This window comes from Trematomus bernacchii, unplaced genomic scaffold (genome assembly GCF_902827165.1).
Source record: "Trematomus bernacchii unplaced genomic scaffold, fTreBer1.1, whole genome shotgun sequence".
Lineage (NCBI taxonomy): Eukaryota > Metazoa > Chordata > Actinopteri > Perciformes > Nototheniidae > Trematomus > Trematomus bernacchii.
In genome coordinates this window covers 743713-770020 of record NW_022987752.1, presented here as the reverse complement: position 1 = coordinate 770020, position 26308 = coordinate 743713, and the positions used below count along the sequence as shown (strand labels likewise).

Below are 26308 nucleotides of genomic sequence, written 5' to 3'. Positions count from 1 at the left end.
AAACACATAGATGTTACCTTTAAATATCGGATCATTTTGGGTAGCTTAGTTTAATACAAGTCAAGGAAAACAAGGTCTAATCACAAATAAAAGAGAGATATAGACAAATCAGGAATAATACACTTTTTTTAAAAGAACAGAATTAAAGTTGTTGTTTGCCCTTTACTATCAGTAAGATGTCCAAGGACGTTTGGATTATTTTTATATGTGTTATCAAAGACATCTGCTGGATTCTCACATGCCTTGCCAGTGACCTGTTTAACGTGGATATAAAGACGGGGACAGAGCGAGACGTGTCACACTTCTCTGTCTGAACAGCGATATTTCAGAATGAGGAGAGCTGCAGTTTTTCTGGCGTTGCTGCTCTGTCTGCTCTGGACGGGGGCTCAGGGTGAGGATGGAGGGGGGACAGGGAAGAAAGAGGGGGAGTTTGATATCCAAGGAGCCCACGATCAGAGCAGCAGTCAGACCCAGATGAGAACTGACCTCTGGGCTGAGCTGAAGGAGCTCAGAGACATGGCCATCGAACACAGGATCAAGATCCAGAGGCTGGAGCAAGACAACACAGGTGACACAGCTGACGTAACACACACTGAGAGCCACATCATGCTGCACTGATATATGCAATCATCATCACTGACACTCTTCACTTTAAGGACTCATTTGTTGTTTTTAACAAAGCCAAACAGGTCAGACTGACAGCCAGCGAGAGCAAGAATGCATTGCTTACTTATATGTTGATGTACTATAATGTTTGTGACAGAGCTCCAAAGTGACATCTACAATAATACTAATAACCATTTTGAAATGTGTTCAGTTCTAGAGACCAGGATGAGCTCCAGTGAGAAGGAGGTGGAGGAGGTGAAGAGAGAGAACGCAGGTAAGAAACAGAAACATCATAAAAAAGGAAATGTTGCGAATATTAAGATACGAAGACATGTTTTTGTGTAAAATACAAAAGTGAGAAAAGAGAGGTGAACAAAATCAGAGGCTGGAGCAAGACCACACAGGTGACCCACCTGACATAACACACACTGAGAGCCACGTCACGCTGCACTGATACATGCAGTCATCATCACTGACACTCTTCACTTTAAGGACTCATTTGTTGTTTTTAACAAAGCCACACAGGTCAGACTGACAGCCAGCGAGAGCAAGAATTCAGGTAAATACTTACATGTGCTTATTTATATGTTGATGTACAATAATGTTTGTGACAGAGCTCCAAAGTGACATCTACAATAATACTATTAACCATTTTTAAATGTGTTCAGTTCTAGAAAACAGGATGAGCTCCAGTGAAAAGGAGGTGGAGGAGCTCCAGAGAGAGAACGCAGGTGAGAAACAGAAACTATTATGAAGAGTCCAAATGTTGTTCAATGAAAGGAACTGGTATACTGAGGAGAATATTAAATATCAATCTCTGCTGGCTATCAGAATCCAAGAAATAGACTTTCTTTGTTTTAATAAACAGTTTGTTAGTGAGTTCTCATCTCTCTGTGTGCATCCTCCTCTTCCTCACAGACCGTCCTCAGGTGGCGTTCTCAGCCGGTCTCACTGATGCAGGAGCAGTCGGACCCTTCACCACTGATATCACACTGAAGTACAGTAAAGTCTTCACCAATATCGGCCAGGCCTACAGCCCAACGACAGGTACTGAACACACACACACACACACACACACACACACACACACACACACACACACACACACACACACACACACACACACACACACACACACACACACACACACACACACACACACACACACACACACACACACACTACGCTTTCTTAATGAAACCATTAAAACATCTCTTAGTTTTCCTACAGTTGATTATGGTAGAAAATTAAACCAAGTCAGGAGCTCCATACATATTCATAAGGTCACCTATCATGCTATTTCTAGCCATGTATTATGGGTCTCAGATATACAAAAAATATAAAAAACATGTCTATGATGCGTTTTGCTCCCAATACAAACAGATCATGCATTTTAGAAATCCCTCATTTCCCTCTATTCCAGCTGTTAGAGAACTGCAGGTTTGGGGTCCTTAGCTTGAAAAAAATAAAAAGAGGAGGCGGAGCTAATGCCTGATCAGAATTGTACCGCAGATACAGCCAAAGGCTGGCGTGGTTAAATGCCATATCATGTTCCAAACCACATCAAGGATTAGTTCTGAAACAGTATGGAGCTCAAACTCTTGTTCTCTCTCAGGTTTACCACAAGGTGAGTTCCCAGACACACCAGGGACATGTATTTATGTATAAAAGACATAACAAAGTGCATTTTGCATGATAGGTCCCCTTTAAGTCCTGCTGAAGCACCAGAAACAATCTCCCCTCACTGATCTTCTCCTCTGATGCAGGTATCTTCACAGCCCCCGTCAGAGGAGTCTACTACTTCAGATTCAACGCGTGGGAGAACCGTTCAGCTGAGACCGGTGTTCAACTCTTTCACAACAACCACAAAAAGATGGGGCTTTATGATTACAATGGTGGCTCTGGCCGTGTCTCTACGTCTAACTCAATGGTTCTTCAGCTGGAGAAGGGAGATGTTGTCTACATCGTTCTGCTCTCCAGCTACCCCGTTTATGATGATTCGAATAATTACATCATTTTCAGTGGATTTCTGCTCTTTCCTCAGTGAAGCCCACTCTAAAACACCCACTGCATTAAGTTTCAACATTACATATTAATAAATAAGTGTGTTGACTCAATGTATATAATTGTTTGTGTTTATTTTTGCTTGGTTACATGAACAAGAGGCATTTATTACCATAACAACGTTTTCTACGGACACTATAAGAGAAACACTTTAGCAGTGCTGTTGTTGTCCAAACCCCCTAAACTGAGACCAAGTCAAGACCAAAGAGCCCTCTCCAGTCTGTGCCCTAACGACAGAAGAGAGACCCACACTGCATGACACAGATATCAAACATATATAACATAATAAACAGAGACACTCCTCAAAATGATCTGTCATATCCACAATCCCAGAAAAACTCAAATGTCTTCATTCACCTGGTTGCTTGCCATATATACTTACAGTATATGTTTGTGTATGAATGTTATATGAGAAATGTAAAGCAGAGTTGACTTTTATGTCCGGGAATCTTCCTTTCTTTGATGACCTCTTTGTCAGAGACAGAAACTCATCAAAATGAGGTTGATTCTGAGACCAGACCTTCAAAAAGTGTTCTTGTGATCAAGACCAACTCAAGTACCAAAAACTCTGCATTAAAGTGTTAATAAATACAAAAAGGACGTCATATTTTCTTTTACACAGCATAACAATATTATTTGAATCCATCCAATCTAAAATTAACCAGACATTTATTTATTTTTAGCCATTAAAGATGTTACTGTTGAAAGCTTACATAATAAGCTATATTCAAGGACAACATTCAAGTTGTTGTTTGTTTTGAAATCAGGTTAATGTCCAAGGACTTTGCACTTTTTTTTTAAAATAACAGAATTCAAGTTGTTGTTTGCCCTTTACTATCAGTAAAATGTCCAAGGACGTTTGTATTATTTTTACATGTGTTATCAAAGACATCTGCTGGATTCTCACAGCCTCGTCAGCTGTTTAACGTGGATATAAAGACGGGGACAGAGCGAGACGTGTCACACTTCTCTGTCTGAACAGCGATATTTCAGAATGAGGAGAGCTGCAGTTTTTCTGGCGTTGCTGCTCTGTCTGCTCTGGACGGGGACTCAGGGTGAGGATGAAGGGGGGACAGGGAAGAAAGAGGGAGAGTTTGATATCCAAGGAGCCCACGATCAGAGCAGCAGTCAGACCCAGATGAGAACTGACATCTTGGCTGAGCTGAAGGAGCTCAGAGACATTGCAATTGAACACAGGATCAAGATCCAGAGGCTGGAGCAAGACAACACAGGTGACCCACCTGATGTAACACACACTGAGAGCCACGTCACGCTGCACTGATATATGCAGTCATCATCACTGACACTCTTCACTTTAAGGACTCATTTGTTGTTTTTAACAAAGCCACACAGGTCAGACTGACAGCCAGCGAGAGCAAGAATGCAGGTAAATATTTACATGTGCTTATTTATATGTTGATGTACAATAATGTTTGTGACAGAGCTCCAAAGTGACATCGACAATAATACTATTAACCATTTTTAAATGCGTTCAGTTCTAGAGACCAAGATGAGCTCCAGTGAGAAGGAGGTGGAGGAGGTGAAGAGAGAGAACGCAGGTAAGAAACAGAAACATCATAAAAAAGGAAATGTTGCGAATATTAAGATACGAAGACATGTTTTTGTGTAAAATACAAAAGTGAGAAAAGAGAGGTGAACAAAATCAGAGTCTGGAGCAAGACAACACAGGTGACCCACCTGACGTAACACTGAGAGCCACATCACGCTGCACTGATACATGCAGTCATCATCACTGACACTCTTCACTTTAAGGACTCATTTGTTGTTTTTAACAAAGCCACACAGGTCAGACTGACAGCCAGCGAGAGCAAGAATGCAGGTAAATATTTACATGTGCTTACTTATATGTTGATGTACAATAATGTTTGTGACAGAGCTCCAAAGTGACATCTACAATAATACTAATAACCATTTTTAAATTTGTTCAGTTCTAGAGACCAAGATGAGTTCCAGTGAGAAGGAGGTGGAGGAGGTGAAGAGAGAGAACGCAGGTAAGAAACAGAAACATCATGAAAAATGATGCCAACAAAATGAAGAGACGATCTTGTTTATAAGTCAAAAGTGATTTACCTGTTTTCTATGTCTAAACATTGTTCAGCTTTAGAGGCTAGAATGAGCTCCAGTGAAAAGGAGGTGGAGGAGGTGAAGAGAGAGAACGCAGGTAAGATATAGAAGTATAATATAAAAGGTAAATATTGCCTATAATGATAGAAACTAATGAGTTTGACATAATGAAGAGATAACCTGCTCTTTCTCTGTATTGCAGATCTTCTGGCTCGAGTCACAGCAAGTGAGAAGAAGAGCACAGGTAGGAGTACAAAGTAACCAAATAAGAATAGGAGGAATTACAAATATAATTCCCACTTCTAAAAAACGTTGGATTTGTTTGCCGTTTTAAAGGCAACAAAATATTCCTGTGAATTTGAAAAGTGAATATTATAGTATGGTAGAACAATCTTTTAACATAAGATCTGCAATAGTTACATTTAAAATAAGAGACTATAACTTTATCTGACTAAAACAATGTTAAACTTGTTCAGCTTTTGAGGCCAGGATGAGCTCCAGTGAAAAGGAGGTGGAGGAGCTCCAGAGAGAGAACGCAGGTGAGAAACAGAAACTATTATGAAGAATCAAAATGTTGTTTAATGAAAGGAACTGGTATACTGAGGAGAATATTAAATATCAATCTCTGCTGGCTATCAGAATCAAAGAAATAGACTTTCTTAGTTTAATAGACAGTTTGTTAATGAGTTCTCATCTCTGTGTGTGCATCCTCCTCTTCCTCACAGACCGTCCTCAGGTGGCGTTCTCAGCCGGTCTCACTGATGCAGGATCAGTCGGATCCTTCACCACTGATATCACACTGAAGTACAGTAAAGTCTTCACCAATATCGGCCAGGCCTACAGCCCAACGACAGGTACTGAACACACACACACACACACACACACACACACACACACACACACACAAAGCTTTCTTAATGAAACCATTAAAACATCTCTTAGTGTTCCTACAGTTGATCATGGTAGAAAATAGAACCAAGTCAGGAGCTCCTACGTGTTCCCTATTTAAAAACCCGTCCTTAAGTCCTGCTGAAGCTCCAGAAACAATCTCCCCTCACTGATCTTCTCCTCTGATGCAGGTATCTTCACAGCCCCCGTCAGAGGAGTCTACTACTTCAGATTCAACGGGTGGGAGACCCGTTCAGGTTTGACCGGTGTTGAACTCTTTCACAACGACAAGATGAAGATGAAGGTTCAAGATTCCCATGCTGGCGGTAGCTTTATCTCTACGTCTAACGCCATGGTTCTTCAGCTGGAGGAGGGAGATGTTGTCTACATCGTTCTGCCCTCCAGCCACGGCGTTTATGATGATTCGTATAATCGCATCATTTTCAGTGGATTTCTGCTCTTTCCTCTGTGAAGCCCACTGTAAAACACCCACTGAATTAAGTTTCAACATTACATATTAATAAATAAGTGTGTTGACTCAATTGGTATAATTGTTTGTGTTTATTTCTGTTTGGTTACATGAACAAGAGGCATTCATTACCATAACAACGTTTTCTACGGACACTATAAGAGAAACACTTTAGCAGTACTGTTGTTGTCCAAACCCCCTAAACCGAGACCAAGTCAAGACCAAAGAGCCCTCTCCAGTCTGTACCCTGACGACAGAAGTGAGACCCACACTGCATGACACAGATATGAAACATATATAACACAAAAAACAGAGACACTCCTCAAAATGATCTGTCATATCCACAATCCCAGAAAAACTCAAATGTCTTCATTCACCTGGTTGCTTGCCATATATACTTACAGTATATGTTTGTGTATGAATGTTATATGAGAAATGTAAAGCAGAGTTGACTTTTATGTCCGGGAATCTTCCTTTCTGATGACCTCTTTGTCAGAGACAGAAACTCATCAAAATGAGGTTGATTCTGAGACCAGACCTTCAAAAAGTGTTCTTGTGATCAAGACCAACTCAAGTACCAAAAACTCTGCATTAAAGTGTTAATAAATACAAAAAGGACGTCATATTTTCTTTTACACAGCATAACAATATTATTTGAATCCATCCAATCTAAAATTAACCAGACATTTTTTTTTTTTAGCCATTAAAGATGTTACTTTTGAAAGCTTACATAATAAGCTATATTCAAGGACAACATTCAAGTTGTTGTTTGTTTTGAAATCAGGTTAATGCACAAGGACATTTGGGTGTTTTTTATATGTGTTAACAAAGACATCTGCTGGATTCTCACGGCCTCGTCAGCTGTTTAAAGGTGGGGTAGGTAATTTTGGAGAAACAAGCTCGAGATCGCTAGAATTTGAAAATACACAGCCGGAAAAAATCTGCCACTTCCTTCCAGAGCCCCTCCTCCAACACACACAAACGCGCACATGACCAATGAGGGCACGAGATAAGTTTGTGCACAGATGGAAGGCTGACAGGCAGGTAGGCCATCCAGTTACTTTAGCCGGGCCGACTAAAATGATTGGTCGTGCTTTTTACAGTACTACGGCTTCCACAGATACAATTTATTTATGGATTTGTTGTCAAAGCACTTAAGATATTCATTGCTATCGGGATGTTAAGAGCATTCCATGGAATATAACAAAAAGTGCATCTCGAGCCGGTTTCTCAAACTTACATACCCCACCTTTAACGTGGATATAAAGACGGGGACAGAGCGAGACGTGTCTCACTTCTCTGTCTGATCAGCGATATTTCAGAATGAGGAGAACTGCAGTCCATGTAAACATTTATAAAAAAACACATACTTTTAAAAGACTTAAAATTGTCAAAACTCAAGAAATTTTGATTTTCTAGGATGGTACAGTTGTGGTCATCACTGACACTCTTCACTTTAAGGACTCATTTGTTGTTTTTAACAAAGCCACACATGTCAGACTGACAGCCAGCGAGAGCAAGAATGCAGGTAAATATGTACATGTACTTACAGATGGAGCATCTTATTTCAGACACCAGCTTACTGCTTCCTGCCTACTACCTGCCAGTTACCTGCCTAAGACCTGCCAAAGACCAGTATCTGGGAATGTTAAGCCCTCCCACTATTTTCCAAGAGGGCGTTGCCAGATTTTCAATTTCAGGATTTAACCAGGAGATGGCGCTTCCTTCACAAAAACAGGAAGACAACTTTTCATGGACTTTCAGTTTTGTTTAGAAGAGCATTTGAACACATCAATATTTTAGACCAAATAAAGTATATCTAATCTTGTAATTCAATAATATATAGTCTTTATATATTAAATAACTATGGCCAAACTAAGACTTCGTTTTTCACAAGAGAAAATGCAGATATTATATAAAAAACTAAAGTTAAAATCTTGTTTTTAATGCCCCAAGAGCAATAAAAACACTTGGTAAAAAAATACAAGCTGTAAAAATACTTATATATATTTAATACTAATAACATAATGATTAATTTCAGATGATAATACTTTTCAGTGTCTGTCTCATGCAGCAGCTGACCCGGCCGACAGTAAAAATAAACATTTATAACTAGTTTAGGTTGTTTGAGAGGTAATTAAAATAGCTAAGGGTGATGATCTGACTTGAAGTGTGTGTTTTTGCTCCTAATTAAATGTGTACAAGATGTGAAGTCAACAGGTATAGGAAAATATTCCTAAAACGTCCAAATAGTCACAGCAGGGATTTGCCACTGTGCCACTACAGTTGATCTGTGTGTCTACAAAGAAAGCTTTTCATTTGCTAGATGCTGATGTAGCTATTTGGATTACTTTTGAAGATGCAGTTGGGAATATTTCCTCAACCCTGCTTTGTTATTTTCAGAAAAGTGAAACTTAAATAGGCCTATAAAATGATAGAATTTAAAAGAGTCTTGAAAAAGCATGGTGATGGCAATAAATGCATTAATGAATCCCCAAAATCTACAGAATACATTTAATTTAAGGGGAGCAGTTACTGAGAAGTATATAATGAGAACTGCTACCAATGGTGGCCTATTTAGTTTATTAAGAAATACATATTTTTAGCTTTTTTTTATCTGCAGTAGGAAATGGAGCGGACCTGCAGAGAGTAGCGACAGAGAAGGGCTGGTCCGCCGCAGATAGGCAAACTGTAGATAGGCCGCAGATAGGCATAGTTTGTTAAATATAGGACCATAATATAAGATTAGGATTTTTTGTAGATTATTTTGTTAAATAAAAACATGGTGATGTTTTATAATATAAGATTAGGATTTGTCGATTATTTTGTTAAATAAAAACTTGGTGATGTTTTATAATATAAAATTGGGATTTATTGCAGATTATTTTGTTAAATAAAAACATGGTGATGTTTTATAATATAAGATTAGGATTTATTGTAGATTATTTTGTTAAATAAAAACATGGTGATGTTTTGTAAATGTATGATCCTATCTGAAAAAATATTAATGCTCCTAAAATAAATGGTAGACATATCAAATTGTTTCCTCTTTGTATTTGTTTTATTATTTTCTCATCTGTGATGGATAAAGAAAGTAATCCAAAAGTAATCTAAAAGTAATCAGATTACTTTCAGAGCCATGTATTCAGTAATCAGTAACTGATTACATTTACAAAGTAACCCTCCCAACCCTGTTCATATCGCAATATATTCCAGAAGTCTGAAATGCAAAATGTTAGAAATTAAAATCAATGTTTAATTGCATTATTTAGTCTAAAACATACCGTCAGTTTAAAAGCTGTTTTATTGTGAAAATCCCCGAAGTTCTCATAAAATCTCAATGCCAAGCTTTTATTCTGAAAATCCTTCATATCCGGTTAGTATTGACAAGCATGTGGCTAATATTATGTTTTCTGAATGTGAAGTAAAAATGACACGGAATGTTGCACACCAAAACCTACTGACTTTAACATTACATCTATAGACGTCGAGATATTATTACTGATGAATATTAAATGAAGGTACCGTTGATCGTAAAGTGTTTTCACTATGACGTCAGAAGGAGTTACCGTAAATGAGAGCTGCCGTAAAAGTGTTTCTAGGATTTCTAAACGAACTATTACAGCTGTTATAAAGCATTAAATAAAAAGTCATGAAAGAGATAAGGAGGAGAAAAGGTTTAAGGAAGTAAGCAAGGAATACAGAATGTCGAAATCCTCTGTTTCACGCGATGTCGAACATTGAAGACAGAGGACGGCGGGTCCCCCAATCTACACAGCGGGAGAAAGAAGATCATAAAGCAGATCGGAGGAGACATCACGATCTTTCCCACATTAGTGCAATTCACCTATACTTAACCCCAAATAAAAGAACCCAATAAAAACATTTGTTAAATAATAGTGAAGTCACGTTGTAATAATAACTCATCTCTCGGTTTGAGTGTTCTTTTTCTGCTTTTCTGACTATTTCTCATTGTGGGGAAAAATAACACCCAGGATCCTGATCGTTTTAATGAAGTTGAATACAGAATATTCATATTTGTCAGTGATTTCATGTCGAACATAAACATAAATGATCGTGGTGAAGATGATGATTAAATTAGGATTAAAAATCGGGAGAGCCGGCTGCATTTCCTCTCGTTCGTTTTTTTCGACTAAACAACATTATTTTGTTAAATAACAACATGGTGATGTTTTGTAAATGATTACATGTCTTATTTAGCACAGACTATGATCCTATCCGTGACATATGGATCTTAACAAAGATCCGCTATACATTAGTACCAGACATACTGTACATCCAGCTTACTGTATCGAAGTTGATTTCACATGAGCTCCAGTGTGGAACCCCACTGCACCCCCTGGTGGATCAATGATCCATTGCAGCTGGCTTCACAATAATTACATTTATTTATCACGGGGGCGGTATCAAGTCAGACTGGGGGCCGGCTCTTCATCACGAACCGATCACGGGCCGATCACGGACTGTGCACGAGCCAATCACGACCCTCGCGTTTCAAACTGTCTGAAATAAGACGCTCCATCTGTACTTATATGTTGATGTACAATAATGTTTATGACAGAGCTCCAAAGTGACATCTACAATAATACTAATAACCATTTTTAAATGTGTTCAGTTTTAGAGGCCAGGATGAGCTCCAGTGAAAATGAGGTGGAGGAGCTCCAGAGAAAATGAGGTGGAGGAGCTCCAGAGAGAGAACGCAGGTAAGAAACAGAAACTATTATGAAGAGTCCAAATGTTGTTTAATGAAAGGAACTGGTATACTGAGGAGCAGTCGGACCCTTCACCACTGATATCACACTGAAGTTCATTAAAGTCTTCACCAATATCGGCCAGGCCTACAGCCCAACGACAGGTACTGAACACACACACACACACACACACACACACACACACACACACACACACACACACACACACACACACACACAGACACACACACACACACACACACACACATACACACCCACACACACACACACATTATATTTCCTCCGATAGTCTCCATTTCTTTTATCTGTCAGATGATCGTAATAGTGTTCAGGACAACCCATGTATGAACTTTTAATTCATAGTTTGTATATTAAGAGGGATTATTTTTGTCTATACATTGTTTTATTCGCCTGCAAAAATGTCAGAACGGTCTAAGAATAGTGAGGAGAAATTGCACGTGTTTGTGAAGTAGTTACAGGTTAAATTAAATTGTGCAAGAGTTTGTCAACCGATGTTTATATAGTTTTACTGTTGTGACATACTGCCGTGATTCACCCACAGGAAATACGTATAGAATTTTCTCAGTTTTCTGGATTCTACCTTCACCGAGAAAAACTCATTTGTATTTCAGAAATGAAGGAAACTAGGGGTAAAGCAGGGGTGTCCAAAATACGGCCCGGGGGCCATTTTGAATTGACCCTCAGAAAATTCAAAAAGTATAATGAAATATGGCCAACAAATGAAACTTCTGCTTGTCTTTTATTGTAGTTCTTAAATATATATGTTAAAATATATTACACAGTATTCATGTGTTAATAAGCCCAATTTTCAAACAAATTCAGTCAATTAAAGTTGAAATGTTTTTCTAACCAATCTAAGTTGAGCAGGTCTCCCTTGAAAAAGAGATCAATGATCTCAATGGGATACAACCTGGATAAATAAAGGTGTGAAATGAAATGAAATGAAGTTGATAAGAAAAAAGCCCAATAACAAATGTACATAACCTTGAAATATATCCTTCATATTTCCACTTATTATCAGCAATTATAACCCTAACCCTAAACCTAAACCTAAACCTAACCCTAACCCTAACCCTAACCCTAACCCTAACCCTGAAGCTTCTGTTTTAAGGAATGAGCTGCCAACACTTTTTGTACCAAAATAAATGAAACCCTCTGGAGAGCATTTTTCAAGTATCAAGAATAATTTACCTACATTTGATAGATTTTTTTCAACTTATAACTTAACTTACGAGGCGATATACCTCACCTCTAGCGAGCGGCCCAGCCCTTCGTATATTTTTCTGTATGTGGCCCTCGTGAAAAGGTTTGGACACCCCTGGGGTAAAGCACGTTTGTTGTAATGTCATTCTTTACCTCGGACACGTCCAGGTGTTTGATGTTCCAGCTCGGGGAGGGTCCAGAGTTGTCGTGCCAGATGTGCACCCCCCACAGAGGGCCCAGGCTGTCATTTGCACTGTGGGGTCAGAGACAGACCGCCTTTATAAATGAGCAAAAACAATCCAAAGCTACTCAATAATGATGTGACATTGATGTAAAACGCATCTGTGTGTTGACTTTATGTGGAGATTTTGGATTTCACCTGATGATAAAGGTGTCTTGAGAGTTTCTCCTGAACAGAGTGCATCCTGGGACATGTAGTTCTCTTGTCTGTGAGAAACCATCTTCCCCTTTGAGCACCATGTACACCTGTTAAACACATAGATGTTACCTTTAAATATCGGATCATTTTGGGTAGCTTAGTTTAATACAAGTCAAGGAAAACAAGTTCTAATCACAAATAAAAGAGAGATATAGACAAATCAGGAATAATACACTTTTTTTTTAAAGAACAGAATTAAAGTTGTTGTTTGCCCTTTACTATCAGTAAGATGTCCAAGGACGTTTGGATTATTTTTATATGTGTTATCAAAGACATCTGCTGGATTCTCACGTGCCTTGCCAGTGACCTGTTTAACGTGGATATAAAGACGGGGACAGAGCGAGACGTGTCACACTTCTCTGTCTGAACAGCGATATTTCAGAATGAGGAGAGCTGCAGTTTTTCTGGCGTTGCTGCTCTGTCTGCTCTGGACGGGGGCTCAGGGTGAGGATGGAGGGGGGACAGGGAAGAAAGAGGGAGAGTTTGATATCCAAGGAGCCCAGGATCAGAGCAGCAGTCAGACCCAGATGAGAACTGACATCTTGGCTGAGCTGAAGGAGCTCAGAGACATGGCCATCGAACACAGGATCAAGATCCAGAGGCTGGAGCAAGACAACACAGGTGACCCACCTGACGTAACACACACTGAGAGCCACATCATGCTGCACTGATACATGCAGTCATCATCACTGACACTCTTCACTTTAAGGACTCATTTGTTGTTTTTAACAAAGCCACACAGGTCAGACTGACAGCCAGCGAGAGCAAGAATGCAGGTAAATATTTACATGTGCTTACTTATATGTTGATGTACAATAATGTTTGTGACAGAGCTCCAAAGTGACATCTACAATAATACTAATAACCATTTTGAAATGTGTTCAGTTCTAGAGACCAAGATGAGCTCCAGTGAGAAGGAGGTGGAGGAGGTGAAGAGAGAGAACGCAGGTAAGAAACAGAAACATCATAAAAAGGTAAATATTGCGAATATTAAGATACGAAGACATGTTTTTGTGTAAAATACAAAAGTGAGAAAAGAGAGGTGAACAAAATCAGAGGCTGGAGCAAGACCACACAGGTGACCCACCTGACATAACACTGAGAGCCACATCACTGATGCTCATGATAATGATATCTTATATTTATTTAACAACTCATGTTTGTGAAAGTGTTTCTACTTGTTCAAGCTCCAGGGTAACATTTAGCATGATCCTAATAGAAACACTCATATGTGTTCAGCTCTAGAGGCCAAGATGATTCTCAGTGAAAAGGAGGTGCAGGAGCTGAAGATAGACACTGCAGGTAAGTGAGAAAAACCAAATAAAAAATAAGAAATGACCTGTCTTATGTGAGAAAAGTAATGTTTAACTTACACGGGAGATAAGAGAAACACATTTAAAATACTGATGAGATATAAATGTTGTTCTTTATCAGCCATTAACCTGCTTTTTCGTAAAGATCTGATTTGTTAAATTGAAAGAAACTGAAACCATTATTTTATTTTACTGAACATTTTTTACATTTGTTCAGTTTCAGAGGCCAGGTTGAACTTCAGTGAGAAGCAGGTGCAGGAGCTCCAGAGAGTGAACGCAGGTAAGCCACAAGAACATCATAAAAAATGATGCCAACAAAATGAAGAGACGATCTTGTTTATAAGTCCAAAGTGATTTACCTGTTTTCTATGTCTAAACATTGTTCAGCTTTAGAGGCTAGAATGAGCTCCAGTGAAAAGGAGGTGGAGGAGGTAAAGAGAGAGAACGCAGGTAAGATATAGAAGTATAATATAAAAGGTAAATATTGCCTATAATGATAGAAACTAATGAGTTTGACATAATGAAGAGATAACCTGCTCTTTCTCTGTATTGCAGATCTTCTGGCTCGAGTCACAGCAAGTGAGAAGAAGAGCACAGGTAGGAGTACAAAGTAACCAAATAAGAATAGGAGGAATTACAAATATAATTGTATTTTTCTATAAAACGTTGGATTTGTTTGCCGTTTTAAAGGCAACAAAATATTATAAGTGAATTAAGTGAATATTATAGTATGGTAGAACAATCTTTTAACATAAGATCTGCAATAGTTACATTTAAAATAAGAGACTATAACTTTATCTGACTAAAACAATGTTAAACTTGTTCAGCTTTTGAGGCCAGGATGAGCTCCAGTGAAAAGGAGGTGGAGGAGCTCCAGAGAGAGAACGCAGGTAAGAAACAGAAACTATTATGAAGAGTCCAAATGTTGTTTAATGAAAGGAACTGGTATACTGAGGAGAATATTAAATATCAATCTCTGCTGGCTATCAGAATCAAAGAAATAGACTTTCTTTGTTTTAATAGACAGTTTGTTAATGAGTTCTCATCTCTCTGTGTGCATCCTCCTCTTCCTCACAGACCGTCCTCAGGTGGCGTTCTCAGCCGGTTTCACTGATGCAGGAGAAGTCGGACCCTTCACCACTGCAACCACACTGAAGTACAGTAAAGTCTTCACTAATATCGGCCAGGCCTACAACCCAACTACAGGTACTGAACACACACACACACACACACACACACACACACACACACACACACACACACACACACACACACACACACACGCACACGCACACGCACACACACGCACACACACACACACACTAAGCTTTCTTAATGAAACCATTAAAACATCTCTTAGTGTTCCTACAGTTGATCATGGTAGAACATTAAACCAAGTCAGGAGCTCCTACGTGTTCCTTTTTTAAAAACCCGTCCTTAAGTCCTGCTGAAGCTCCAGAAACAATCTCCCCTCACTGATCTTCTCCTCTGATGCAGGTATCTTCACAGCCCCCGTCAGAGGAGTCTACTACTTCAGATTCAACGCGTGGGAGAACCGTTCAGTTTGGACCGGTGTTAAACTCTTTCACAACGACAAGATGAAGATGACGATGGATGATTACCATGATGGCTCTGGCTCTGTCTTTATGTCTAACGCCATGGTTCTTCAGCTGGAGAAGGGAGATGTTGTCTACATCGTTCTGCCCTCCGGCTACAGCGTTTATGATGATTATCATAATCGCATCATTTTCAGTGGATTTCTGCTCTTTCCTCAGTGAAGCCCACTGTAAAACACCCACTGCATTAAGTTTCAACATTACATATTAATAAATAAGTGTGTTGACTCAATTTATATAATAGTTTGTGTTTATTTCTGTTTGGTTACATGAACAAGAGGCATTCATTACCATAACAACGTTTTCTACGGACACTATAAGAGAAACACTTTAGCAGTGCTGTTGTTGTCCAAACCCTCTAAACCGAGACCAAGTCAAGACCAAAGAGCCCTCTCCAGTCTGTGCCCTAACGACAGAAGAGAGACCCACACTGCATGACACAGATATGAAACATATATAACACAAAAAACAGAGACACTCCTCAAAATGATCTGTCATATCCACAATCCCAGAAAAACTCAAATGTCTTCATTCACCTGGTTGCTTGCCATATATACTTACAGTATATGTTTGTGTATGAATGTTATATGAGAAATGTAAAGCAGAGTTGACTTTTATGTCCGGGAATCTTCCTTTCTGATGACCTCTTTGTCAGAGACAGAAACTCATCAAAATGAGGTTGATTCTGAGACCAGACCTTCAAAAAGGGTTCTTGTGATCAAGACCAACTCAAGTACCAAAAACTCTGCATTAAAGTGTTAATAAATACAAAAAGGACGTCATATTTTCTTTTACACAGCATAACTATATTATTTGAATCCATCCAATCTAAAATTAACCAGACATTTATTTATGTTTAGCCATTAAAGATGTTACTTTTGAAAGCTTACATAATAAGCTATATTCAAGGAAAACATTCAAGTTGTTGTTTGTTTTGAAATCAGGTTAATGCACAAGGACTTTGCACTTTTTTTTAAAAGAACAGAATTCAAGTTGTTGTTTGCCCTTTACTATCAGTAAAATGTCAAAGGACGTTTGGTTTCTTTTTACATGTGTTATCAAAGACATCTGCTGGATTCTCACAGCCTTGTCAGCTGTTTAACGTGGATATAAAGACGGGGACAGAGCGAGACGTGTCTCACTTCTCTGTCTGAACAGCGATATTTCAGAATGAGGAGAGCTGCAGTTTTTCTGGCGTTGCTGCTCTGTCTGCTCTGGACGGGGGCTCAGGGTGAGGATGGAGGGGGGACAGGGAAGAAAGAGGGAGAGTTTGATATCCAAGGAGCCCACGATCAGAGCAGCAGTCAGACCCAGATGAGAACTGACATCTTGGCTGAGCTGAAGGAGCTCAGAGACATGGCCATCGAACACAGGATCAAGATCCAGAGGCTGGAGCAAGACAACACAGGTGACCCAGCTGACGTAACACACACTGAGAGCCACGTCACGCTGCACTGATACATGCAATCATCATTTAATTTTCATTTAATCGTTTATTTGAACCGGGACAGTGCACATTGATGAACACTTTAAAACAAAATAATGCTTACAAATTTAAATGAGCCGGATTTTAGCTTTGAGCTAATTTCCATCCGTAGTCCCTCACATACAACATACAAGAACATGTCATTTATATACACAGCAAAAATAAATACATGATATGCAAAAGAGCATGAGCAGCATACAAGCATTTACCACATGGCAGTACAATATCTCCACTGATATCACACTGAAGTTCAGTAAAGTCTTCACCAATATCGGCCAGGCCTACAGCCCAACGACAGGTACTGAACACACACACACACACACACACACACACACACACACACACACACACACACACACACACACACACACACACACACACACACACACACACACACCTTTCTTAATGAAACCATTAAAACATCTCTTAGTGTTCCTACAGTTGATCATGGTAGAACATTAAACCAAGTCAGGAGCTCAAGTTCAAGATTACCATGATGGCTCTGGCTTTATCTCTACGTCTAACTCAATGGTTCTTCAGCTGGAGGAGGGAGATGTTGTCTACATCGTTCTGCCCTCCGGCTACGGCGTTTATGATGATTTGTTCAATCGCATCATTTTCAGTGGGTTTCTGCTCTTTCCTCTGTGAAGCCCACTGTAAAACACCCACTGCATTAAGTTTCAACATTACATATTAATAAATAAGTGTGTTGACTCAATTTATATAATAGTTTGTGTGTATTTCTGTTTGGTTACATGAACAAGAGGCATTCATTACCATAACAACGTTTTCTACGGACACCATAAGAGGTTCAAGGTTCAAGGTTCAAGGTTCTTTATTGTCAATCTGACATAGTTACAGAGTAATTATGTAGTTGAAAATCTTATGTCACAGGCTTCTCCAACAATGCAACATAATAACATAATAACAATAAGAGCAAGAGCAATACAAAAAGAATAATAGTTATAAAATAAAATAAAGTTATGATGTGGAATAGTGCAATAGAGTCTATATACAAGTTATTGGAATGATCTGTCAGATGATCATAATAGTGTTCAGGGCAACCCATGTATGAACTTTTAATTCATAGTTTGTATATTAAGAGGGATTATTTTTGTCTATACATTGTTTTATTCTTAGGAAAATCCTACTTCAAGGATTCTCAGAGTTAAAGTTTATTCCATCCAATACTCTCTTTGTTTTTACTTTAAAAAGGACAGTAAAGTATTTTGTGAATTACATTTTGTCTTTAGAATTAGCTTTTTCACTTGCAGACGTCACTGTAAAAACTGTTGCTTTGGTAAAACTTAAAAAATATGTGTCAAGTTATTCCAAGCAATTTTAAGAGTTTAGTCAACTTTTGCAATTTTTGAGTTGGTGAAATGTACTTTTTTTAGTTTTCCTCTACTCAAGAATGTGTTACTTTGCTAAAACTTAAAAAATATGTGTCAAGCGATTCCAAGCAATTATAGGAGTTGGGTACACTCACTAATGTGATTTTTTCTGCATATGAAAAGATGAGATGAGCCTACAATTAAAAGCCCAGATATTAAGTGTAACCAATGCAAATAACAATCTGCTAAGAACCACACGAGAATAAAGTAAATTATAAAACACAATTGAGTTGCCGGAACCTATATACGACAAACTCTTCCTGATTTCAATCCAACCTTTAAATATTTGATAGCATTGAAACATTGCAGATTAAACAAATAAATAAAAAAAGGGAACGTTATGGACATGTTAATACATTTTATTAAAATTTGATTATTTCAAAACAGTTGTCATAAAAGAGTAACAAGTTTGTTTAAAAGCACAACACATTAACATACATGGAGACACATGGTTATTACTTGATGGTTATAACTGCATCTGGCTCTTGGGCAATGTATAACTTCATGCTGTGCATCACGAGCCTGTTGCACTTCGACCTCTGCTGTTCCCTGTAAATACAAATAAAACACTATATTGAGTACAAATCAGGACACACCATGTGTTTTCCTCAAAATAAAAATCAAATCCGTCTTGAAAACATAACGAGCCAGTTTACATTAGCTGTTAACAGACGGTAACAGAGGTTGGATTACAAGGGGTTTAAGCCATCAAAAAAAAGGCTGGTTTGCAAGAAAATGAACCAAATAGTCATGATATTGATATAGTTCATAAAATGTCCAACTACTTCTTTTTAACCCCACCTCATGCTCAGAGATGTATATAAAGTGGCACATGGGTCCTAAAATAAAAAGAACAGACGATTATTTCAACTTTTATCTTGATAAGTGAGAGCGCAGGCCAGTCTACATGAATGCAGGGCAAGGCACGTTTCTGTCCAAAGGTTCCATGATGGAGTCGATAATGTTTTAAAATATCACTTTGAGTGGTGACACTAGTGCTGCATAGTTTACATCTCCATCCCATCTGTGATTCAATAAATAGAAATGGGTACGTTTACCTGATGCTCATTATATTAGTATGTAAACATAACACGTCTTGAATTAACCTCTGAAACAACAACTTTAGTCTGACACACTCAAGGGCTTACCTAATGTGAACCTGAAGTCCATAGCAGGAGGCAAAATGTCTTCAAGAGGAGATGTGACTGTTTTCTGGTGAGGCAAATGAAAGAACAAAGTAGTTATATGATGACAATGTAACAATCATTTCAGTAGAATTCATTAAAACATATTTAATTCAATTAATGGAATCAAACATTAAAACACAAGTATCATTTAAAACGGTATTGTATTTATATACATTTATAAGGATGGCATTTATTAAGGATGGTATTGTTAGATACCAGTACAATTCCATGATTCTCTACACAGCAGATCCTAATAACTTCAATATACACTCCTTTATCTCGTTTGCATACTGTCTAATATCTACTTTATGTTGTAGTAAAACATCTCCTGAATAAAACTGTATTTATTGATATTTCTCGCTAAAGATTGCATTTTACTGTACTACATTGAACACATCTTGCTGACGTTATAAATGCATCTTCGCCCAATACACACTTTTACTGAATTGCGCCTGAATGCACCTTAACTGAAGTCACCTCCGTCACTTTATACTGAGAGCTAACGTTAACTCTCCTGCAGATTCCAACATGGATGTGCATCTATAGCGTTGCATAAGCATGAAAAATATAGTTTGCACATAATTTTGTATAATAACAACTCGATGCTGTAACTGCAGACTATGAGTTTAAATTGGGTACACTAAGATTGTAGAAAGATAATTCATTGCTCACAGTAAAACAAACGGCGAAATACATATAGAGGAATTAATATCAAATAGGCGCATTAGTAACTTACTCTTACATAACCGCTGGGTTATAAAGTAGTAGGGAATAGTTTTAACGGAGGTATTTTACCGCACAACATGCCCGGGCCAACGCTTAGAGCGGCATAGGGGAACAGTTTGCGGAGTTGATTCTTAATACGTAATCTTAACTTAACCACTTTTAACAGAATTGCGTCGGTAAGCACTTGATGCAAACTTTGCCCAACAACTTTGCGCGAAGAAATAGACTACATGAGCACGACAGGGCTGAGTCTAACTTTAACAGCAGTAATGGCGCTGGCATGCATTAAAATGTCGATGTTTCGTTCAAAACAGTGAATACAAAAAAAGTAAATAACACTTGCTAGTTAAAAAGCAGTAATTAATAACTCAGGTGGCATGCTTACTTGTTTTACGATGGTTTGAAGAGGATCCAACGCAAACACGTGTCCAACTGCTGAAGAACCGCTGCAAAGAGGAACAGGAAGTCTCACACCGTGACCACGGTATTCTCGTTTGAGGGCGTGGCATGACCGTGGCGTTGACAAAAGCATTTTTATTAAGTTTTCCAGAGCGTATTTTTAAAGAAAGTTCAGAAAATGTGATATTAATTTACAAATGAATGAGTTCTTAAAACATGTTCTCATTGTTGCTTAAGTGTTACTTATTTAAACGCACATTGAAAAAAAACTAATTTAGGGCAAGTCAATTACATTAAAAAATTGAGTTTTGTTGACTTCACCATCGGAACTGTTTTTACAGATCAAAAGCTAATGTAGTATTTGACTTTGCACAGGAAATGTATACCTTATGGTTTGTATTTTTGTGTATGTGCATTCTTGCTCATATCGTCTGACAAGCCTCTCTCCTTGATATGCATTCAAGAAATTGAGATATCCTTTAAGATGGCACAGCAAGATTGTATTCAGGGTCACAGAGAGGAGGAGCGAGGACTCACAGATAAATGAGACGAGCGTAGTGAGAGGACAGAGCGACGGTCACCTGGTACTTCTTCCTCCAGGTGTCCTGCACCCACAGCTGCAGAACGCTCCAGGAGAGATGGGGCTCCGATATACTGCCGCTCACTGAACAGTCATCTGAGAGGAGACGAGTCACAATAAAATAAGGAGAAAGAGAAAAGGAGATGAGGAGACAAGTTAAGATGAGATAAGATTTACTTGATTGAATCCCATTGGGAAATATTATCCTCACAGAAGCTAAAACGAGGCTTTGCACATAAAAAGAAGACAATAAACAAACAAAGAATAGAAACATCTCAACATCTCAACAAAAGAGAAAATAAAACAGAACTAAAGAGAAAAATATACACGTTAACAGTAAAAGATAAAAATATGTAGACAAACCAAATTACAATTAACAACATGTAAAAGTAGGATATCATTCATTTAAATGAAGTGTACAAGTAGGATATATTAGAAGAAGAAAGAAGGAGAACATTATAGTCTATCCCTTACGCAAAGAAAATATATTTCCCCATATATTAACTGTCAATATATTGCATTATTTTGTTTTCTGATTTACTGGTTAATTGAAAAGATTTAATAAAGGAAATCTTGCTGTTGGCTACACCAACTGATACTGATTAATAATCAACATGAAAAACATATTTATTCATATCTACAAAATATATTGAAGATATATAGAATAATATATTGTGTTAATATATTGCAATATATGGGATAATACATCAGTAATTGCCGCTTTCCATATATTGAGTAATATATGTAAATATATATAATATATTGGTTGTGTATATATGTGAACATACATTTACTATATATTAACATTTATATGGGGACATGTATGTACTCTATATTCAGATTTATATGGGGACATGTATGTAGTATATATTCACAATTATATGGGGACATGTACTATATATATTCACAATTATATGGGGACATGTATGTACTATATATTCACAATTATATGGGGACATGAACTATATATATTCACAAATATATGGTGACATGTATGTACTATTTATTCAGATTTATATGGGGACATGTATGTAGTATATATTCACAATTATATGGGGACATGTACTATATATATTCACAATTATATGGGGACATGTATGCACTATATATTCAGATTTATAAAAGACCATGTACGTACCATATATTCTGAACATGAGTGCAATATATGTTCACAATGAGGAGAAATGCATGTTCTGATCAAAAAAATCTTTCATTTCATTTCAAACCTTTATTTATGCAGGTGAATCCCATTGAGATCATTGATCTCTTTTTCAAGGGTGACCTGCTGCAAGTAGGTTCCACATGAATACATATAAACATAACAGAAAAACAAAAAACGACATCATACAGCATATTTACAGTGACTACAGTTTACATAGCTAGTAACATTTACAGGTTCCAACAGTTTCCGATTGGATAGCATCTATCCTTGCTTTAAAAACATCTAGTGGAACCAAATTGCTCAGACTGTTCCAAGTTAGCGGAGCTGCGCATCTAAAAGCTATCTTCCCTAAGACAGTCCTAGCAGTTGGCACATTTAATAAAACCACAGCATTCGATCTCAGGCAGTAGCCACTTACAATTCGCCGTGAGATCAGGGAGCAGATGTAGGATGGACGTTTCCCTAACATGGCTTTGTATATAAAAATGTACCAGTGACTGAGCCTCCGTACAGTTAGTGAAGGCAAACCAGCCCTTGCATACAGGGTACAGTGATGGGTTAATACTTTACAGTTTGTCACAAATCTCAGTGCACTGTGATAGGCAGCATCTAACTTGATCAGGTAATGGGCAGGTGCATTCATATAGATCAGATCACCATAGTCCAGTACAGGTAAAAAAGTCACAGTGACTAGCCTTTTTCTGGCCTCAAGCGAGAAACAGGACTTGTTCCTGTGAAAGAAACCTAGCCTAACCCTCAGCTTTATAAGCAGGTTATTGACATGAAGTTTAAAAGTGAGACAATCATCAAGCCAGATACCAAGGTATTTGTAACAGGTAACCACTTCAAGTTTTATTCCTTGCGTAGTTACAATATCTAAAACAGGCTCTGGTGTCTTTTTAGCTTTTGAAAAGAGCATTACCTTGGTTTTATCAACATTTAAAAGAAGCTTAAGCGCTGAGAGCTGAGTCTGAATAATGAGAAGCTTAATTTGTTTTTTTCTATCAATGTGTAACAGTTATCAAAATACTCATAAAAAGAAGGACAAGGAAAGAATAAAAGAAAAGGCCTATAATCAACACATTATGTAATGACTCAAGAACATTTTCATGTAATTATGTAATAAAACCCACATTTTGTAATAATCTGCTGCATTCTGTAACAGCCTGAACGCAATATAAAATACATTTCCCTGCATTTTGTAATAAACTATTACATTTTGCAATGGTTATTACAAAATGCGTGAGTTGCCCTTTTAAAAAACTGTAATATTCATTATGTAACCATAACCAAACTGTAAATATATCCCAAAATTGATGTTGATATACATGTTGGCTAATGAATATGGTAACACTTGATCTAGTTTTGGCCAATGAAAGATATTCTACTGAAATATTTTTAAATTATGAGTAAGGATGATTCATGGTTGAATAAATAAATAAACAGTTGTAATGTTATTGTTTGCAACTCATTTTGTAATAACCACAGCAATATGTAATAATATATTTCAAAATGTGGCGACATGTATTACATATTTGCATTGAACTTGTTTACTACATAATGGGCAAATTATTACAAAAGGAGGTGTTATTACATAATGAAGGGAAAATGTATTACATTTTATATAGGTATAGTTAATAAATGATGCATTGTTATTTCATACAGGGCCAACAAGAGCAGTCTGTTATCCTATTTAACAATCTTGTTTTTTGTTTCACCTGGTGACAACTTTAAACATGAGCTGATCACTCATTAAAACAAGGTCCGGAACAGGGCCAAAAAAACAGTCTTGTACCCTATTTAATCGTCAATCTTGTTTTTTTCGTGCCTTAACTCACAAATTCTTGTGTTAATGGATGTTCTTATATCTGATGTCTTGGTCCCTGGATGGTGGTTTACTACAGCATCTGTGGAACAGAACAATTACAAATAATTAGAAATTCACAAAAGACAGCAGGAATTATAACAATATCCATAATATCTATATTAAAGCATGGGCTGGCTTGGTGAATAATGTGGGAATACAAATAGTGGAAGAATAGGCTTTGTACATTTTCGTCTGAGTGTGGCGCAACTGGTTGGTATATTTTATGGAATTTGGACCAAGCATCTGCATCTGTAACAGTTCTGTTTAAAACCTTTTAAAATGTAATTGCATTCATCTTTAAAGGTGGGGTAGGTACGTTTGAGAAACCGGCTCGAGATACACTTTTTGTTATATTCCATGGAATGCTCTTAACATCCCGATAGCAATGAATATCTTAAGTGCTTTGACAAAAAATCCATAAAAAAATGTCATCTGTGGAAGCCGTGGTACTGAAAAAAGCACAACCAATCATTTTAGCCGGCCCGGCTGAAATGACTGGATGGCCTACCTGCCTGTCAGCCTTCCATCTGTGCACAAACTTATCTCGTGCCCTCATTGGTCATGTGCGCGTTTGTGTGTGTTGGAGGAGGGGCTCTGTAAGGAAGTGGCAGATTTTTTCCGGCTGTGTATTTTCAAATTCTAGCGCACTCGAGCTGGTTTCTCCAAAATTACCTACCCCACCTTTAAAAGACTACTTTTATTGAATGAGAGTTTTACCTAGCACAATGAGCCTGGGGTGGTGGGAAGGGAGAACTGGGCCTCGGCATCGGCAGGAGTTGTAGTCGCCTATGAGTATTAGAATTTAGATGAACAAAGGCATAGAAAAACCCTGAAATATGTACTGACACAAAGCTACAACCCTCGATTTTGTAAGTAGTAGTAGTAAATACATATGTATATACAATATACAACAATACGCATAGTGCAATTAGCAGTACCAGTAATAAAATAACTGAATAAATAGTAGTAGAACCTTTATTTAGCCAGGAAAATCAATTAAGAACAAATTCTTATTACAAGGATGACCTGACAGGAGGCAAAAGGCGTCCTGAGGGGATGGGGTTTGGGAGGAAAAAAATAAAAAGACAGACTCCGGGCACTACAGAACCCAGGAGACAACACAATGACACAGAGCAGAGATGACAGGCATAGCAGTTAAACATATAACATCTCTAAAACAATATTGCTGTGGTTCAATCTGTCATTAAAATAATATAGAACATTCATCCATTCAATCATTCCTTCATGGCAAGGATAACTAAGCTGAATAGTGAATAAAGTGATATGTGAAAAGTAAAATTACAGTGAAATTAAATGACAGTGCGTTCCTCACCACTGCGATCTGGCTCCTCTGTCCTCGTTTCTTTTGGGTCTGATTCCTCACTACTGATGTCTGCCTCTCTGCATGGGCCCTCTCTCCTTATTTATTCTGCCTCAGTCACCACTGCTATCTGGCTCCTCTGTCCTCTTGACTTGTGGTTCTGCAGGCTTAGTTCGACCTATGAATTTCAACAATGCTCCTGTAAAATATATAGATATATAGTATTATGGGTCAACATTAAAATAACATACACTGGAGAGCAAAATGTGAAATTCCATTGACTGTAGGTTACATATTATCCAGACAATTGTCAGCAGGGGCAATAACAACTAAAATGTGAACTAACTTGAATGCATTAGTCCACAACACATAGCCTAACTAATGTTAGCCTACATAGTTACTAACATCAGAACACATAGACTAACTGTGGTTACATTACTTAACTAGCTCATCATCTTCACCAGTCAGAAAATGTCCGTTAGCCGCGGGGCTAGTTTTCGCTATGTTAAACTCCATTGACTTATGCTAATATGTTAGCGATCTAAAGGTCCGCTATTTTTGGCTGTTTTAGGTCGACTTCAGTTGACTGTAACATCGAAAATCTTCGAAATTGAATGTTCACAAAGCTGCGGACCGGTTATACACTTATACACGAGGGAACTAACATAGCTAATTTAACTAACGTTAGCTAATGTAGCTGTTGTAGTGCCGAGAGACGGGACATACGGATTAAGCAACTAGACTACTTG

The 26308-nt window shown here is 37.9% G+C and overlaps 2 protein-coding genes across 5 annotated transcripts in view; both read left to right on the top strand.

Annotated features, from left to right (window-relative positions):
* The first annotated feature begins 301 nt into the window (after positions 1–301).
* LOC117496549 (complement C1q-like protein 2) lies at positions 302–2723 on the top strand. 2 transcript variants are annotated; one of them, XM_034148251.1, is made up of 6 exons: positions 302–568; positions 818–880; positions 1124–1165; positions 1275–1337; positions 1525–1653; positions 2373–2723. In XM_034148251.1, exons 1-6 carry the CDS (start codon positions 331–333, stop codon positions 2651–2653), a joined length of 816 nt encoding a protein of 271 aa, XP_034004142.1. In that variant the 5' UTR covers positions 302–330; the 3' UTR covers positions 2654–2723. The 2 variants fall into 2 exon arrangements, with proteins under 2 accessions (XP_034004142.1, XP_034004143.1); XM_034148252.1 differs by lacking the exons at positions 1124–1165; positions 1275–1337.
* A 915-nt stretch (positions 2724–3638) lies between these two features.
* The window catches only part of LOC117496547 (tropomyosin-like), a 31615-nt gene continuing 8945 nt past the window's right edge, over positions 3639–26308 (top strand). Inside the window, exons 1-13 of one of the 3 annotated variants that reach the window (XM_034148248.1) lie at positions 3639–3902; positions 4016–4057; positions 4167–4229; positions 4469–4510; positions 4620–4682; positions 4790–4852; positions 13243–13284; positions 13394–13456; positions 13748–13810; positions 14039–14101; positions 14209–14271; positions 14377–14418; positions 14649–14711. In XM_034148248.1, coding sequence (XP_034004139.1) covers positions 3665–3902; positions 4016–4057; positions 4167–4229; positions 4469–4510; positions 4620–4682; positions 4790–4852; positions 13243–13284; positions 13394–13456; positions 13748–13810; positions 14039–14101; positions 14209–14271; positions 14377–14418; positions 14649–14711 — 910 coding nt within the window. In that variant the 5' untranslated portion in view covers positions 3639–3664. Of the gene's footprint in view, positions 3903–4015; positions 4058–4166; positions 4230–4468; positions 4511–4619; positions 4683–4789; positions 4853–12859; positions 13130–13242; positions 13285–13393; positions 13457–13747; positions 13811–14038; positions 14102–14208; positions 14272–14376; positions 14419–14648; positions 14712–26308 lie in introns of those variants that run through there. The other 2 variants (XM_034148249.1, XM_034148250.1) reach the window with 2 other exon arrangements.